At 38.5% G+C, this 19,850-nt stretch overlaps 1 protein-coding gene across 2 annotated transcripts in view; it reads right to left on the minus strand.

Annotated features, from left to right (window-relative positions):
- The window catches only part of LOC126299462 (RNA exonuclease 1 homolog), a 196,884-nt gene that overhangs the window by 161,326 nt on the left and 15,708 nt on the right, over window positions 1–19,850 (minus strand). The window contains exons 1-2 of one of the 2 annotated variants that reach the window (XM_049991384.1): window positions 18,582–18,655; window positions 8,588–10,471 (exon numbers count right to left, since the gene is read on the minus strand). In XM_049991384.1, coding sequence (XP_049847341.1) covers window positions 8,588–10,412 — 1,825 coding nt within the window. In that variant the 5' untranslated portion in view covers window positions 10,413–10,471; window positions 18,582–18,655. Of the gene's footprint in view, window positions 1–8,587; window positions 10,472–18,581; window positions 18,656–19,850 lie in introns of those variants that run through there. The other variant, XM_049991383.1, reaches the window with a different exon arrangement.

Below are 19,850 nucleotides of genomic sequence, written 5' to 3' on the forward strand. Positions count from 1 at the left end.
GTCTTATAGCTCTGAGAGCCGACTGGAATTCATTGCATTGATGGGGCTATCACTGTTGTCGTAGCAGCGGCTTAAGAGGAGTCATTCAAAATTTCCTCTTAGCCTCAGTGTAGATCAGTTGGTCCAGGGTCTTGTACTCCATGATTTTTCTGTCTTTCTGTAAGAGCCTGCAGTCTGGCGAGCAAGGGGAATGATGCTCTCTGCAGTTAACACAGATAGGAGGTGGGGCACATGGAGTATTGCGATATGCGAAGGACGTCCACAATCTCGACACGTAACGCTGGAAATACACCGGGAAGATGTATGGCCAAACTTCCAGCATTCAAAACACCACATCCGGAGAGGGATATACAACTTGACATTACAGCGGTAGACCATCACCTTGATGTTTTCTGGTAATGTGTAACAATCGAAGGCCAAGATGAAGGCACCAGTGGCAACCCCATTATCCCTTGGACCCCGATGGACACGCCGGATGAAGTGAACACCTCGTCATTCTAAATTGGCATGCAGCTCATCGTCAGTCTGCAAAAGGTCCCTGTGGAATATGAGACCCTGAACCATATTCAGGCTCTTATGGGGCATGATGGAAACATAAACATCCCCAAGCTTGTCGCAGGTGAGTAATGCCCGTGACTGGGCAGAGGATGCTGTTTCGATCAAGATTGACCCAGAGCGCATTTTGGACAAGCCCTCCACCTCCACAAACTTGTCCTCTAAATGCTCAACAAAAAACTGAGGCTTCATCGACATGAAGAATTCCCCATCAACTCTCGAATCGACAAGGTACCAGGGTGAATATGCTTCACTGTCATCCTTAGCCTGGTTTTCCTCCCATGGTGTGGCCAGGGAGGGGAATGATTCGGGGTCATACTCCTGAGCACTGGAACACTTAGAGACTACTGGTGGTTGGCCACCAGCAAGACATGATGTACCACGCCTCATTGCATGTCATCCGCCCTGATGTCACCCACTCCGACCAAGGGCCCTCCCCACAGGGAGGCCCTCCCTCAGCAAGGACCACCTGGCAGGGTGGCCATTGCCAGGAGTCCCAACATCCCAGGGTGACGGGCATCTACTCCTTGGGGAGTTAACGGCACAGGCATCAGCAGAGTGATCCCTGTGTTGTCAAGGGGCTAGAACCAACAGGGTACATGGCGGCCCCACCACAATGGACTGGCTACGGTGCTGGATATCAGGTGCAAAGAAGTCCATGACAACGTCGGCGCAGATGGCAACACTGCTTAGTGCATGGTAGAAATCGCGCCTAGGAATGTACCCTCACCCAAGAGATGGAGAATGAGTGGGACTGCAATGTGATGACGAAAAAGTGGGCTAAAAATCTCAATGCATGATGGACCATGTAAGGCGCCCTTCCCCAACTGGTTCGCTCTCCGGAAAAATTTTGAAATATGGAGGTCAAACCCTACAGGGGGCCATCACATAAATGCCGAAACTTGTGAGACTCCTTTTAGTTGTCTCTTACGACAGGCAGGAATACCTTGGGCCTATTCTAACCCTCAGACCCACAGAGGGGTTCTGAATAAGTCTATGTAGCTGCAGCGTGAAATATAGCTGGCATTTCCGTGTGATATGCTATGGAAGGAATCAAAGCACTTCTCTTAAACTGCAATAAAAGTGACTATAGTTAATTTATATAGGACAGACTTACATTTAAACTTATACTGCAGTCTAGGTAGATCTTTGCTGTAAGGTCATGGATTAAGAATATCTGAGGAATTGTGTGCACAAGAGAAAGTAGTGCTTAGTATTTAACTATTACATACTGAATAACCAGTAATAGGATTTGTGGACTACATGAAGGGACATTAAATTGAATGTAAGAACGGAATTGGGCATTTAGCTTCGTGAAAGTAGAAGCATACGAAGTTTCAATGACTGTATCGAAGTATAGTAATGGACCATAGCCCTTGCTATATCATCTCTGAGTGACGAACTATAAATATCATGAACATTTTAGTTGTCGTAATTGTTGAAAGTAATTGTAGGATCAACCCTCCTATTCTCTATATACAAAACACAATCATTTATGATCATTTAATTATTATTAAATGTTGTTAATAGAAAGCTAAAGTGATTTCCACAATAGTGTGTGTATTAATGATAATCATAGGCAAGCTGCAAACCGTATCTTGGAAGACGGACAGTTCGATTATGAAATATTACAAAGCATAAATTGTGACATGAAAGCTATTTCCAGTTTCATTTCCAATTGGACAGAAATAATACAAAATCAGAAACAGTGCCGATAAGTAGTAACGTCAGAAATAGGAAGTTGAAATACTAACATACAAAGATGTTATTAACTATCTTGTCTTCAGTAACAAAGCAACAAATGAAGGGTGATCAACTGCGCAAAAAGTCAACATCTATTATTATTATTATTATTATTATTATTATTATTATTATTATTTCTTTCCTTTCTCAGACATTATGTCTGGTTAAAAATGGAAAGTGACGCACACCTTGATCAAGCGTGACTTCCTTTATCTGTACGGTATATGTTACATTGCATTTAGGAACTTTCAGGTATTTGGACATGTATCGATAATTACAGACTTCTGCAGTTGTATATATACGTTTGGATGTAGCTGTAATGCGTTGATGTACTGGTGGATATTGTGTGGTATGACTCCTGTAGTTGATAGTATAATTGGTATAATGTCAACTTTATCCTGATGCCACATGTCCTCGACTTCTTCAGCCAGTTGGATGTATTTTTCAATTTTTTCTCCTGTTTTCTTCTGCATATTTGTTGTACTGAGTATGGATATTTCGATTAGTTGTGTTAATTTCTTCTTTTTATAGGTGAGTATGATGTCAGGTTTGTTATGTGGTGGTGTTTTATCTGTTATAATGGTTATGTTCCAGTATAATTTGTATTCATCATTCTCCAGTACATTTTGTGGTGCATACTTGTATGTGGGAACGTGTTGTTTTATTAGTTTATGTTGTATGGCAAGTTGTTGATGTATTATTTTTGCTGCATTGTCATGTCTTCTGGTGTATTCTGTAATTGCTAGTATTGTAAATCCGCTTGTGATGTGATCTACTGTTTCTATTTGTTGTTTACAAAGTCTGCATTTATCTGTTGTGGTATTTTGGGTCTTTAATAATATGCTTGCTGTAATATCTGGTGTTTATTGTTTGATCCTGTATTGCAATCACAAATCCTTCCGTCTCACTGTATATATTGCCTTTTCTTAGCCATGTGTTGGATGTGTCTTGATCGATGTGTGGCTGTGTTAATGATACGGGTGCTTGTCATGTAATGTTTTCTTTTTCCAATTTACTTTCTTATTATCTGTTGATGTTATGTGATCTAAAGGATTGTAGAAGTGGTTATGAAATTGCAGTCGTGTAGCCAAAGTACTTATATGAAGGACTGCTTTGTGTATTTTGCTACTTTCTGCTCGTTCTATAAAGAATTTTCTTAAATTGTCTACCTGTCCATAATGTAGGTTTTTTTATGTCGATAAATTCCCTTCCTCCTTCCTTTCTGCTTAATGTGAATCTTTCTGTTGCTGAATGTATGTGATGTAGTCTATATTTGTGGCATTGTGATCGTGTAAGGGTATTGAGTGCTTCTATGTCTGTGTTACTCCATTTCATTACTCCAAATGAGTAGGTCAATATTGGTATAGCATAAGTATTTATAGCTTTTGTCTTGTTTCTTGTTGTCAAATCTGTTTTCAGTTTTTTTGTTAGTCTTTGTCTATATTTTTCTTTTAGTTCTTCTTTATTATTTGTATTATCTATTCCTATTTTTTGTCTGTATCCTAGATATTTATAGGCATCTGTTTTTCCATCGCTTCTATGCAGTCGCTGTGGTTATCCAATACATAATCATCTTGTTTATTGTGTTTTCCCTTGACTATGTTATTTTTCTTACATTTGTCTGTTCCCAAATCCATATTTATTTCATTGCTGAGTACTTCTGTTATCTTTAGTAAATGGTTGAGTTGTTGATTTGTTGCTGCCAGTAGTTTTAGATCATCCATGTAAAGCAAATGTGTGATTTTGTGTTGGTATGTTCCAGTAATATTATATCCATAATTTGTATTATTTAGCAAGTTGGATAGTGGGTTCAAAGCAAGGCAGAACCAGAAAGGACTTAATGAGTCTCCTTGGTATATTCCACGCTTAATCTGTATTGGCTGTGATGTGATATTATTTGAATTTTTTTGGATATTAAGAGTGGTTTTCCAATTTTTCCATTACTATGTTTAGGAACTGTATCAATTTAGGATCTACTTTGTATATTTCCAATATTTGTAGTAACCAGGAGTGGGGTACACATCAATAGCTTTCTGGTAATCAATGTATGCGTAGTGTAGCGACCTTTATTTAGTTTTAGCTTGATATGTATCCTCTGCATCTATTATTAGTTGCTCTTTACATCCTCATGCTCCTTTGCAGCAGCTTTTTTGTTCTTCATTTATAATTTTGTTCCGTGTTGTATATGTCATTAATTTTTGTGTAATGACTGAAGTTAATATTTTGTATATTGTTGGTACACATCTTATGGGGGCGATATTTTGCTAGGTTTTCTGTGTCTGTTTGATCTTTAGGTTTCAGATAAGTTATTCCTTGTGTAAGTGTATCAGGGAATGTGTATGGGTCTGCAATGTAACTGTTAAATAATTTAGTTAGATGTGAATGTGTTGAGGTGAACTACTTTAGCCAGAAATTTGCTATTTTATCTTTTCCAGGGGCTTTCCAATTTTGCGTAGAGTTAATTGCTTGGGTCACTTCATGTTGCAAAATTATCACTTCAGGCATTTGTGGTATCATCTTGTATGTGTCTGTTTCTGCTTGTATCCACCGTGCATGTCTGTTATGTTGTACCGAGTTTGACCATATGTTGCTCCAGAAGTGTTCCATGTCTGTTATATTTGCTGGATTGTCTGCTTTAATGTGTGTGTTATCTATTGTATGGTAAAATTTCTTTTGGTTTGTGTTGAATGTTTGGTTTTGTTTCCTTCTATTTTCACTTTTTTTTTTGTATCTTCTAAGTCGTTTGGCCAATGCTTACGATTTCTGCTTCTTTTCATCTAATTGCTCTATCACTTCTTGTTGTGAGATTTTACCTAACCTTTTTTTGTTTTTTTGTCTGATATTTCATTTCTTATAAATTGTGTTAGCTGTTCGATGTCTTTTCTCAGTTTTTCTATTCTGATCTGTATCCTGTGTTGCCATGCTGGTTTTGTGGGTTTCTTCTGTGTGTTGGTTGGCTCTGACCTCTGCCTAGTGCGTATATTTAGTGTAGTGAGTGCTCCTATATAAACCAGTAGTTGCAACTCTTCCATAGTTGTATTTTCATTTATTTTGTTGTGTATGATTGTGTTGATAGTTGTTACTGTTGTTTCGACTTGCGGGTTATTTGGTGGTCTATGCAAGAATGGTCTAATGTCTGTATTTGTGTCTTTGTATTCTATATATGTCAGCTGAAATTTTTCTTCTATATCTAACATGTGTGCCACTTCGTGTTCTATTTGTGCTTGTTCTGGTGGCTGTCTTAAGACTTCGTTCATCTCCGATTGTTTAACTGATGCATGTTGTTCTTTCTTTGTTTGCTCTGGGATGTTTGAGTCCATTCCTGTATTTTCTTCTTCTTCTGATAGCACATTATTTTGTTCCAGTATTTGTTGTACTTGTTGTTTGATGTTTTCTAGTTCTGACTGGAGTATCCTGTTATTTTTTATTATTACACGGAACTGATCAGCTAGTTGTCGTTCTGTTAAAAATTTTAATTCTGGGTATCTGGTCATAAATGTTGTGTGTACTTGTGATCTGCATCCAGTTGTGATGGTTCCTAAGTTTGTTGCTTGGTAATAACAGAACATGAGGTGTCAGTTAACTTCATCTGACCATCTCATGCTCTGTCTTTGTTTTCCTTCTAGAGTGGTTGCAAGAAGCATATCCAGCAAAACACCTCTATTTGGATTTAATTCATTTCCCGTGTGGCTAGCAGTGTCGTTACCATTGTGGATGGACATAGGGTTCAAACGTCATCCCCGACCATGACAGCACTTGTCCGAGGGTTCATTAGTTCTGTCCTGAACCAACTAATCTCACTAAAAGGGGGTTAGCCCTATTAGTAGTTTGTTCTTTTCGACGCATTTTACGACTGGCAGAACATACCGGAGGCCTATTCTTTTCCCGGGCCTCCACAGGAATTATTATTATCATTATTATTATTATTATCAAAACCGGAAATTTAGTCACCATTACAATGAAGATGTTTGTGGATGCTCCATCTGATGTGTAGATATAACAGAAAGTCGGGCATATACAGTAGATAACAACATCAATATCTTACATCAGAGAAGTTGACGACAGCAGATCAATGGAGGACGGCTACAACCTTCCTCAATCCAATGACATGCACTGTGTGTTTCCATCTTTTATAGGTAGTCTGTAATAGACAACTGAAATCTGTTCTTTCTTTCTGAATCACTGCACTGGTCACTGGTATTTAAGATGGATACCAAACAGGCAAAGAATTTATATATAATGATTCAAGCACACGTCCTAACACTTTAAGAAAAGTTGTACCACTCAAATCATTAAAATCAGCTCCCCTTGGGATTAATCTAGATCTACATCAATACCCCACAAGCCATTTTGCGGTGTGGTGATTTTATGACTCAATTGCCCCATTCCATCTCCAGGCACAAATGATCAGCAGGAATTACAACCATTGGTATGCCTCTGTGTGAGCTTGAATCACTCCAATTCTTGTTAATTTTTCATAAAACTCAAAAACCAATCTACCTTTTTCCAATTCTCACTTGAAAGTATCTGCATACTGAACCCTCTAATCGGCATACATGTAACATTCAGTCAAATTATGGTATACTGCTATAGTGACCTGCAGACACAGGCGCAGTGCCTTCTCTCTGTGCTAGGAGTTTGTGCTCCAACATGTGTGTTCAGAGCCACTTTGCCCTCCATTGAAAACTTGCAGCCATCTTTCAGTGAGGTTTTTCTTTCCCCATTTCTCTCTGACATGGTGACGTGCAGATGTTAGGGAAAAAAATTCAGGCCATTTTATTCCTGTATGGGGACATCAATGTCTGCAACTCTGCATTTGCCATTCGAAAAAGACAGTGCTTGGTGATCTGATGATTTTAATATGATTTTCTTGGACTTTGGCCAGTTATTTGCTGAACATTTTTCTTTAGTTGAAAGTGTTGGCATTTTCAAGGATAAGGATGCTGGGATTTTATCTTCTAGATGGTGAATACTATTGCTTGTAAGACCCACTGGTTACAGTGCATTTGAGAGTTCAGAGGAGGTGTATTTCTGTCGAACTCAGATGTTTGTGTGTGTGTTGAGATGTCACACTTACTTACTGGTTTTAATGCTGGCAGTTGCTTTCCTAGGCTCACCATAAGGGATTCTCCTTGTCACATTTTATTTAAGGAAGTTCATTATTTCATCTTTCAGTCACAAGAGTCCTCTTAACACTTACGTAGGAAAATGAAACACTCACAACTGTCCTTACGATGTCATTTATTGTATTGCTACCGGCTTCGGTGCTTCAGTGCACAATCTTCAGGCCTTAGTTGATGCTGAGGGGGGCTAACACCATCTGTATACATGACGTATCAGTAGCCAACTGGTTTTCACAGGCTTCCTGTAACTGTGATGATGTCTCTCTGACCATCAACTATTAACTATATGCTGAGGCCTGAAGATGGTGCACAGAAGCATTGAAACTAGTAGCCATACAATAAATGACGTCATAAGGATGGCTGCAGGTGTTTCATTTTCTTACATAAGTGAACGGCCAAAGTCCCCCAGACCTCCAATCACAAACATAGACGTACAACAACTCTTAGCACTTGGTTTTTTTGATAACTAATGACCTTTAGAATGTAAAAATAAGACCTTTAGAATGTAAAAATAAGTGTCCGTGTGCACACACTGCCCATACACAGCTGTTCAAATGATTAAAAGTCTTAATAAAATTTACCATTGTAATAATTTCTTTTATTGTTTCTTAATTTTTCTGGTATACCTGTAGCTATGAGAGCTAATCTCTGTATAAAATGGGGATGACAAAACAATAAAGGCACTTCCCAAACATTTGTTTGATGAGACCTGTTCACAGAACTGGCAATACGTACAACACCTTGAGGAATAGCGAAGGCAGACAAGAAATATTTCCTCTGCAAATTATTAGAAGTTACACAGAGCATTAGCTAGCATAAATATGAACAAACATTTTAAAATACTTTCTCAGAAAATTGATGTAAACTTCACTTAAGAGGAACACACAATTATTTCTAGATGCACATGCAATACCTTTACAAAACTCTCATGGGTCCTTGAGAGTCCCTCAAGTTAAGTGTCACTGCTTTAACTTAATATAAATAAACCACAATATACAAAAATCTACACTTTAATTTTTTTTCAGAACTGAAAGCACTAATGGTACACAAAATGAGAAGTAAGAAACAGTGTATAACTGATATGGCAGAATTTAATAATAAATTTTACAGACTGAGCTTAATTACCACCTTAATGTGAACTATTGATGTACAAATAAGTAACTTACCAAGAGGTATGCTGGATTCCGTACCAGTGCTGATCCTTTTCTCAGCAGTTTCTTGCTTCAGTCCACTACTTTCAGAGCTAGACTTGCGGTGCAAGTTTGACTTGCCACTTTTACTATCAAAATGAGTTTTAGGGTGCTTTGCTTTGGATGTTTCTCTATGTCTATGATTACTAGAAGAACTGGTCCTTGTAGAAGAATCCTGTTTTTTCTTTTTGTTCTCATTGGTGTCTTTGTCGTATGTTTCATTGGATTTAGGTTTATGTTTAGAACTCTTTTTTGAGTCTGCATATTTAGAGCGACTGTCCTCAGGAGCACTACTGCCTCTGCTATTACTACTATGTTTTTTATTATTGCTTGTTGCACTCTTTTGGTTTTTATGTTCTTCATTCTCATGTTTTGTCACAGATTTTTCTACGTGAATTTTCTTCTCTGGATGAGTATCTGTATCAGTTTTCTTACCTGATGATTTTTCCTTTGTATGTTCATGTCTCCTTTCAGTTTTCTTCTCTCTACTTGTTTCTTTTGTATGTTTAATATCATTTACTTTCTTTTCAGGTTCAGCCTTGTTTCTAATTTCGTGAGAACTTTTTGAGTTCCCACTATGTTTCCTGTCACCTTCAACAGCCTTTTTATGTTTATCCTTATGTCTTTCAGAACTGAACTCATTTTTCTCACTCTTCTTGCTTTTCTTTGGCCTGGTTTCTGTTTTTTCACTTTTACTATCCACTTTTTCACTTTTGGTGCTTAAGTTATTTGTACTAGATGTGGCCTCATTCAACTTAACTTTCTGTTGATGTGTATCTTCTTGCTTGTGAGGTTCGGCTGTATCTGTCTCTTCACCAATTACACATGGTTCTTTGTCTCCACAGGTTTTTGCTAGTTCACTCTCAAGATTTTCATTTTCACATAATAGCTGATCCTTAAGATCATTTTCTAGTATTTCTCCTAATAAATTGATTTCATTAGTTATATCTATATCTTCGCATATTCTACTGCTAAGTTCTGACTTAGATGTTGGATGATACTCATCTATTGCTTCAGGAATGCATTGTGGTCGGTACTCAGGCTCTATATTGCTCACTGTACTTGGCTCATATATAGAACTTTCTGTGCTATTACTCCTATGAGGTACATACATAGGTTCAAAGTGTGATCCACTTTTATTAGTAGGTTTGTAGTCTATGCTACACATTGCACTGTCATTACTAGGTGCTTCATAATCACTGCCGTCTAATGATTTAAGTGTGGTGGGAACATAAAGATCAGTCTGTTTTTCGTGGCTTGTACTTAAGAACGGCCTATGAACACTTAATTCTGGATCATCATCTTTTTCTACACCTCCAGTATCTGACTCATCACTACTGAATTTTGCATCCAATTCTTCACCTGATGATCCCTGTGAGGGTGACTTCATTGGAGTTGGAATGTATGTATGACTCCATGGTGGAGGTTCAATGGCTGAACTGAACCCAGCACTTCTGTCAGGTTCTATTTTGAGTTTCTTGGCAGGGAAAATCTCTGTTGATGGGCGTTTTGCTAGGACTTTTGTCGATTTCATTAATGATGGTGAGTACGGGATTGGTATATGCCTCTTCTTAAGTTCAGATATTGGGGTTGGTTTATATGACACTTGTGTTGTTGGAACATAACGATTGACAGGAACTGGAACAGTTTCCAGTGGTGGAACAAATTCTTCAATAACATGACTTACTGCTGATTGTGATAAATTACATGATTCAATATCATTAACATTTAAGGCACTTGGGTTAATATCTGAATGTTGTAAAACTTTCTTCACAGCATCGGAGATCAGTTTTTGTAACATGTTTCCTGTCTCTGCTGGTGCTTCAGAAGTGCTTTTTGAGGAAGGTGGCTCGGTTGAATCTGTAACATGATATGAAACAACTGTTGCAGGATAGTTTGCAAAATACCTTCATACAAAACAAATTTATTTTGGAAAAACCTATCCAAAAATAACACAAATAAATGCTGTTGTCCCACATAGTTATCAATGCCATCTATTATCCAAGAGAGCCAATCTAAATAACAAGCAGAACACTTCAACATATGTTATAATTTGACAATTTATTCTCCCTTCTAATGGCTATGAAACTGATGTTTATAGATGTGATCAGTAACTCTGGCAAGCACAATACCACTACCAAATATTTCAGCATTACAGTAACATGCACTAACAATTATAATTTTTCCATAACATGAATTTCAGATACAGCTCACAATTTAAGCAGCAAACTGCTAAAAGCATTTTTAAACTATTCTTTGTTAAAATATTTGACACTATGAGCATGGGCATTATTGTAATCTGTTGTGTTGTGTTGTGTTGTGTTGTATTTTACTCCTCTCATAATGAACATTTTATACATCATCTGCTCAAATTTTTGTCCCTTTTTTTAATTCTCATGTCAGAAATGTACATGTACATACATTTTACACAGTTAATTTTTGTCTTGTGATGTACATAGTTACTTAATTCTCGATCACTATTTTTCTGAGTAAAGTTTTATGTTGAACACAATTATATTATTAAATTCAATGGTTGGGAATGGAAACCTCATAACTCCACCTGTCTCTGAAAACTCCTAATTCCAGTAACTCCATAATTAAAGAGATATCTGAAAGTGCATGGGTTTCTCTAATCCATCAATAACTAGGCTTCAACTGTACAGTTACACATGTAGCAACTTACTTTATTATTTTATATTATTTTTTAAGAAACTGTTTTTGATTCACTTCTAAAATTTAACAAAAGGAATTATGAGGTTTTCATTGCCTTGCGCGCGCACTTTTCTTATTCTTACAGTGTCATCTTTTTTTTGTGTTTCTCCTGCACCAATAATATGCTGTTCAAATTTGATGTTATTTTGAATGTCGTTCTCTTTCTATTGTGAAGCTGTAACTTTAATTATGGATAGCCTGTATGTCTAATTATGGATCAAAGTAACTGCAGTACATCACTTCCCTGCTGTTTATGTCTGTTATACGAGGCAATATGTCCATTGGAACAGAAAGGCTGTTTGATTTTGTAGCTAAATAATCTGTGTGTGCTTGCCAGCTTAGATTTTTGTCCAAGTTTAATCCCAAGAATTTGACGGTCTGAGCTTCTTCCATAACTTTATTTTTATTTATGATACCAATATCATGGATTTTTTTTGTTTGGTTTTGAACTGTGTAACCAGTGTCATTGAAATTTAAGTTTAAAACAATTTTATTAAAACCATGTATCTACACTGGTAAGTGTGTTCATGACACCATCCAGAATTTCTCTCACGTTTTCTTTGTCTGCAGAAATTTAAAGTCCACAGCATATGCCATAGGCTCCACATTAAGTGACAAATCTAAACAATGTCTGACTGCATATAAAAAATGGACCTACAGCACTTAAAAGTAACACATTAAAAGTTAACTGTAGTAGCAAAACTCATGGGAATAGATGGAAGTTGAGTAAAACAGTGTGCTGTTGTGTGAAACAGTAATAAAAAAGGATTTAGCAAGAACACAATCATAAATGAGCTGCCACATTCATGAAAATCTGAAAGGAAGCAAGTGTGTGTCATTCCAAAAATAAAATCAAAACATTTTTAAAAAAGTAGTACCAAGTTGGCATGAAATCTGACAAGCTTAGGAGTGCCTCTCCCCCATTTTTGTTACATAGCCACATGTTGTTTTAATCAGTTTCCAGTTTTGTTGATTATTAAGGTCTTAACTAACATATTTTCATTATTCCTGCAATCAGTGAAATATGTCTGCTGGTTTTAAAGAAGAAATACTGATCACAGCTTCATGGATTTATCACCACCTCCCTCACCCATATACTTAGGTTATACACGGTCTGAGACCCCGCCGTCATCCATTGCACCCATTTCCCATTACATGTAACTAATCTGTTACAAGAAGATATTTTATATAATGGAAGAGAAGAGAAAGAAATACTTTCTAGAGCCAAATCATGTTGGTCAATGACATCAGAGTAAACCAGTTCCTCCAATTTATTCACTTTCTCTAAGAGCTTGTAACATACAGGAAATTAGGGGGGAAAAAAGCATACAACGTCACTACGATATAACTTTGCAGTGTTTACAGTTTCTCACTGCCAATGATACACACAGTGCAGACCAACTGGGGTGGCAGCAATCTTGGTCATTTGACCAGGTTGGGTGGTAAGGAGATGGAAAGAGGCACTGGGTGAGAATCAAGTGGAACAGCAGAGCAGGTGGTTGGTAAAGAATGTTCCTATGTAGAAGTGTACAGGGGAGGGGTCTGGTACCGACAGAGGGAGGAGCCACACAGATAAAAACCTTTCTATGTTAATCAGATAGTTATATTGCAATATAAAAATACACTAGTATTTTATGCTTTTGAGTTTCCAGGCATCATAAATTTCTTAATGACTTTGGATCATTGGAAGGGGTTGCCAGTTAACAGAAGAGTTAATGTCAATCAATTTTATTGTGTGAAGAAGAAAACAGCATATGAAACAAAGTTACTGAACACCCGGAAGCATAATGTATATGTCACTGCAACCCAAATCCTTTGGTCTTAGAAGTGTAAAACTGATATAAATACTGAACCACACAAGGTTTTCAAATTTTTACATCACTACTCAAGTGTCATCTCGATACACACTCGGTAACACTTATCCACAAATACAAGAATACATTTTGCACAAAATGCCTGAAAATATTTTGTATCGATAATGGTTTCTATCACATTACTATCTACCAAACAGACAACACAAGTGCATGCCTCAAGTATGTTCCATGATTTAAAAACCACAAAATCCACCTGATGATTGCATGATTATTAAGAAACCTAACAGACTTGAACACAAAAAGTGATTTCAAAGAGAAAATCAATGAATTTACCATACCATGGTTACCATACTAAAAACTTTTGTCAGAGAAGCTTGAGTGTTTATATGTTCCAAGATCATACAAGAAGTTTTCACACCTCACATGCAACAAGGACTCTAACCATATGGTTACAGGATGATTACAGGATGGAACACAGTGAAGAGTTAGTCATATTAAGACTTATTAAGCAAATTATGTATATTCAATACTTAGTGCACATACAACACAAGACAATTAAGAAAAATCAAGCACAGATGGAACTAATCAAAACTGTACACATCTATTTAATAAAATAGGGTCATCATACTACATCAAACCATTTAATCATTTGTAGTTGAGAACTTTAACGTATTGGAAATGAACATCGGCACACATTCTGTGAATATACTGTTGAGGACTAGTCTTCACATTATGAGCAAATGATTAAATACTGTTATGAAATTCTCCTTTTTTAAAAATAGGTTTCTACATGAATTTTATGTCTATCAGCAATAAAATAGAGGAGATTTCTCTTCTGTGGGCTGCACATCTACTTAATTGTGTTATGGGGATGGGAAGTCATTAAAATGAATGATGAAGTAGATCATACTGTTTGCCTATGAATACTATAGGTACACTTGACTGTGTTATGATAAATATAAACCACTAAAAGGAATTGAAAAATACAGAAAACTGTTCAGGTAAGAGTCTTCAGGCTGTTCACCAAATTTAGTTTTTATAATGGGTGAATGTTGGTGACTGTGTAGTATGAGGAGAGACTTCTTAAATCTATAAAATGTACAGAGCAATTACGTGGAGGAGGAGTTGGAAAAACAGGGCAAACTATGGATTTTCTCCAAGATGGATCTTTCATTTGCAGTAAAGTGTTGCACTGCTCCAAAACTGCTTGGCAGAATAAAACTGTGTGCCACTGGAATACTACCTTTTCTATATTTCCTGTCTCTGTAATACATGCAATACACTGAAGAGCCAAAGAAACTGGTACAGCTGCCTAATATCGAGTATGGCCCCCGTGAGCACACAGAAGTGCTGTAACACAATGTAGCATGGACTCAACTAATGGCTGAGATACTGAAGTACTACTGAAGGGAATTGACACCATGAATCCTGTCCATAAATCTGTAAGAGTACGAGGTGGTGGAGATCTCTTCTGAACAGTATGTTGCAAGGCATTCCAGATATGCTCAATAACGTTCATGTCTGGGGAGTTTGGTGGCCAGCAGAAGTGTTTAAACTCAGAAGAGTGTTCCTGAAGCCCCTCTGTAGCAATTCTGGACGTGTGGGGTGTTGAATTGTCCTGCTACAATTACCATATCTGTCAGAATGCACAATGGACATGAATGGATGCAGGTGATCAGACAGGATGCTTACATATGTGTCACCTGTCAGAGTCGTATCTAGACGTATCAGGTTCCCAATCACTCCAACTACACCTGCCCCACATCATCACATAGCTTCCACCACCTTGAACAGTCCCCTGCTGACATGCTGGGTCCATGGAGTCATGAGTTTGTCTCCATACCTGTACACGTCCATCCACTTGACACAATTTGAAATGAGGCTCATCTGACCAGGCAACATGTTTCCAGTCATCAATAGTCCAATGCTGGTGTTGACGGGCCCAGGCGAGGCGTAAAGCTATGTGTCATGCAGTCATCAAGGGTACACGAGAGGCCCTTCAGTTCCAAAAGCCCATATCAATGATATTTTGTTGAATGGTTCACATGCTGACACTTGTTGATGGCCCAGTACTGAAATCTGCAGCAATCTGAGGAAGGGTTGCAGTTCTGTTACATTGAATGATTCTCTTCAGTCATTGTCGGTCCCATTCTTGCAGGATCTTTTTCTGGTTGCAGCGATGTCAGAGATTTGATGTTTTACCGGGTTCCCGATTTTCACAGTGCACTTGTGAAATGGTCATATGGGGAAACCCCTCTTCATCACTACCTTGTGTGCTGACTGTAACACCACGTTCAGACTTATTTAAATCTTGATAACCTGCCACTGTAGTAGCACTAGCCGATGTGACAACTGTGACACTTGTTATCTTATATAGACGTTGCCAACCACAGCACCGTATTCTGCCTGTTTACATGTCTGTCTCTATTTGAATATGCATGCCAATACCAGTTTCTTTGGTGCTTCAGTGTAAATCTCCCTGTAGCCTGAAATGTTCTCTACACCCCCATGAAGTCTTGTGAGTGAGTGTGCCAAGTTTCAATCGCTTCAGACAGATAGCTTAGCTGCAAGACAGTTTAAAAATAGCATCTGTAGGTGATGTATGTTACGAATAATGTGCTGTCATTGAATTTCTCACTGCAGAGAAAGAAACTACGGGGAATATTCATAAGCACTTGTGCAAAGTCTATGAAGCATCTGCTGTCGACAGAAGTACAGTTAGTTGCTGGGCACAAAGGGTGAGGTCATAAGGAGGCAGTTAAGCATAGATGCATGATTTGCAGCAGTTGGGGAGACTATCCATGGCTGTCGCATCTGACATGTTGTAGTGAGCTGATGTCATTCTTGTGGACAGATGCATTATGATTTGGCAGTTGGCGCGCTGCATCTGTCAATCAGCAAAGGAAGCATGGATGCAATTATCGGCATGCTTGGATATTCAAAAGTGTGTGCAAGGGGGTCCCGCAGTGCCTAACAGTGGATTACAAATCACACAGAAAAAACATTTGTCTTGATTTGTTGTAACATTCTGAAGCTGAGGGGGAGGCCTTCCTGTCCCTGATTGTGATAAGTGATGAAACATGGGTTCACCATGCTCTAAACAAAACCACATTCAATGGAATGTCGCCATTCCCACTCCCCACAGAAGAAAAAATTCAACTGCTTCCATCGATTGATAAGGTCATGATCACCGTGTTCTGGGACTGTGAAGGTGTGATTCTCATTGATTGATGCCAAGAGGCGGTACCATTAATTCAGAAGTGTATGTCAACACATTAACAAAACTCAAGCCACACCTCTGGTGACTTTGGTGTCACAGTAAACCAGGAGATATTTTGCTGCAACACGATAACGTTCGGCCCCACACAAGTCTGAGGACTACTAAACAAATCACAAAAGAAGGTTGGACAGTGTTACCCCATCCACCCTACAGCCCTGACCTAGCCCCTTGGACTTCCACTTGTTCGGGCCATTCGTGGAAGACATTTTGAGGATGATGAGGAGGTGATTCACACAGTGAAGCACTGGCTCTGCCACCAGCACAAGGGTTGGTACTGACAGGGAATTCACGCCCTTGTTTTGTGCTCGAGGTAGGCCTTGGAACGGGATGGAGATTACGAGGAAAAATAGGGTGTGTAGATAAAACACCTTTCTTTCATGTGTGTAATTTTCATTACGTTCAATAAAGAATTGTTGAAGAAGAAAAATGCCATGCATTACTTTCTGGATGACGCTCGTACATGGTTTAATCTAAATGACAGTAATGTGGACTGCACAGTGTAACTTTAGAAATTGCTTAGTACAGCTATACTGCAGAGTTTCTCTCTCATTCAGCCTCTTCTGTGTAATGGCATATTTACTGCCATTGCTAATATCACAAACAGAAGCACATCATTTAAAGAGAAAACTTGCATCTTTCACAGGAAACAGATGAGACTACATTTCATCTGACAACATAGTGCAAAGCAGCAGAATCACGCGGAAGATTTCAAGGTACCAATTAGCAGCTGCTGTGGGTGCAAGATGCTATGAGGTGCAAATTATGGCACATGTTCTACCACTGACAACTGCTAGCTGGGCCCTGAAGACACCATAAGTTTCTTTCCGAAATTGATGGAAATCATGAAAACTTTTAATCTAACACATACATTAAAAACAAATAACCATAATTTGTAGCAGAATATTCAGAATTACTATGTGTCGTATCAGCCACCGCACAGCAGCTGTCAACTCAGCGCAGCATGCTACAACACACGCAGCACACAGTAAGTACAGCTGGCGCCGCACACGATGTCAACAACTGGCGCAAGTGAACGTGACGTCGCGGGGTTAGCAGCAGCCTACACACCACTATTGATACAGATTACCCTGGCGGCACTGCCCTTGCCACCACAGTGAGCAACCATATAAGGGCACCATCTACCAACACTCTGATTGGCCGGACCGACGGATTTAAGCGAGCTCCCTGAGCCCGTTTAACCAGTTCAATCTTCGCTGATGACTGTGTTGCGGCCCGGCTGCTGGATTCACGACGACCGAACCGTACTGTGGCCTCCCTGGCTGGAAACTTGCGACGCGTCTGTATCGACTGGTTGGTAGTGGTTTGGACTTGTATTCTCTACTAGTGACTCTGATTTCTCCTTAGCGCTACAGCCATGCGAAGTGTTGTATAGTCAAACTTAAGTTTTGTTTTGAGTGGCATGAAGGTCAAACAAATTTGGTTATCACAGAATATTTGTTGTGTTATAGTGCGGACATAGCACTATGCTGTCTCTGGATTGAATCCAGGTGCTTGGGACAAATTAAAGACCTCCGCTAATGGTCTTCACTGGAGATTTCTTCATCTGCACTTTACATGAGGAGCCATAAGAAAATATACAGAAAGAATACGTATGGCATGCACATAGAAACTGTTTTTGGCGAGGTAAACATCTACGAAGATCTAATCTGCAATATGGATTAGTCAATATTCAGCAGAGAAGAAAAAGGATGCTTTGCATCATGTAAATGGATGAACATTTCTATTATTGTATTTTCATGAATAAATTGTCCACCCCCGGTATCTGAATGGTCAGCACAACGGATTGTCTATCCTCTTGGCCCGGGTTTGATTCCCGGCTGGGTTGGGGAATTTTCTCCACCCAGGGACTGGGTGTTGTGCTATCATCATCATCATCGACTGCAGGTCGCCAAAGTGGTATCAAACTGAAAGACCGGCACCCAGAGAACGGTCTGCCTGATGGGGGGCCCTAGCCATACGATTAAATAAATAATGAACAAATTATTACAGAGCTTTAAAACTTTGAAGTTCACTCCAATCTATAAGTCACACAGTTATTAATGAATAACATGCTACTTTCATAACATTCTTGCTATCAAAGTTTGTAATTACTTCTATAGTGAAATTAGCTGTAACTACTACTTATCAATTTTTGTGTGCAGACCATCTTAGTTCAATTTCACATAAGTACTCTGGTTCTGCCAATGAGAGTCCAGTGTCTTCTTGCAGAGGCCTTGCATTCAGGATGACAGGGATTCAAATCGCTGTTCAAACAACTAACGTTTGGCTGTTCTCGTTTCCCCTAAAGCATTAGTTAAACATGACTTCTGGAATGGTTCCTCTGAAAATGCTGTGACCAGTTAAACACTAACCACCACCACCACCACCACCACCACCACCAGTTTGCTGTCTCGTCCTTGTAAAATCCAATCCAATCCAATCCAATCCAATCTTCCTCCGCTTTCATATATCTCTAATGTCACTTAACATGTCCTACTGTGTGAAATGGCCAAAGAATAAACAAAATATATCAAATCACAACAGTTACACATTGCTTGATACCAGTAAATGTCATTAGAGACTATACATTAGCTCAGTTGGACAAGGATGGGGAAGATAACTATCCAGTTATCAGTAACTCTAACTGGAAATAAACAGTGAAAAATTGTCCTTGCAATATTCAGAAGTAGCATGATGGCATGCATCTGATCTGACACAAAAACTTAAAACTTAAAAATGTTTTATGGGGTATTCAAACCCTACTTTTCTCAAATGTAACTTCAGTAGCTACTGTTCCACTTTGTTAATTCCACTTAAAACAGGTTACTTTGCGAAATGGAAGAAGGTTGAAGTTTGGTGTACTCATCAGAAATTAAATGGAAGCTAATTTGGCAACATCAGAAATGGAAATTCAGTAGCATCTGACAAGATTCTAATGACAACCTGTGTGTCACTTCACCCATACTTTCAAAAATCACAGCAAGACGAATACTGAAGGTTGCAGAGGATTAGATAGGCTAAAACTAAAATTCCAGTAGAAATCTTTGGATAAGACACACAATATTGAATTTGAGTGATAAAAGGAGGAAATATAAAAATGTAGCAAATGAAGCAGGCAAAATTGAACGCGTCTAAAAAATGATACTGACTGGAAGTGCAAAGTGGCAACGCAGGAATGGCAGGGGTACAAATGCAAAGCTGTACAGAGAAGCCACTTACAGGGAAACTGTGACTTTTGGAGAAATGAGAAGCACCTGTATTAATATTAAGAGATCATCTAACAAGAAAGTACTAAACAAAAGAAGGGATGGCTGAGAGGTGGAAGAAATATGTAGAAGGTCTAGAGGAATTGGGTGAAGCCAAGGTGGGAGTTACAATACTGCATGAATTCAACAGTGCACTTGAAGATCTAAGTAAAAACACAGCTCCAGTA

Source organism: Schistocerca gregaria, chromosome X, assembly GCF_023897955.1.
Source record: "Schistocerca gregaria isolate iqSchGreg1 chromosome X, iqSchGreg1.2, whole genome shotgun sequence".
NCBI classification, from domain to species: Eukaryota; Metazoa; Arthropoda; class Insecta; order Orthoptera; family Acrididae; genus Schistocerca; species Schistocerca gregaria.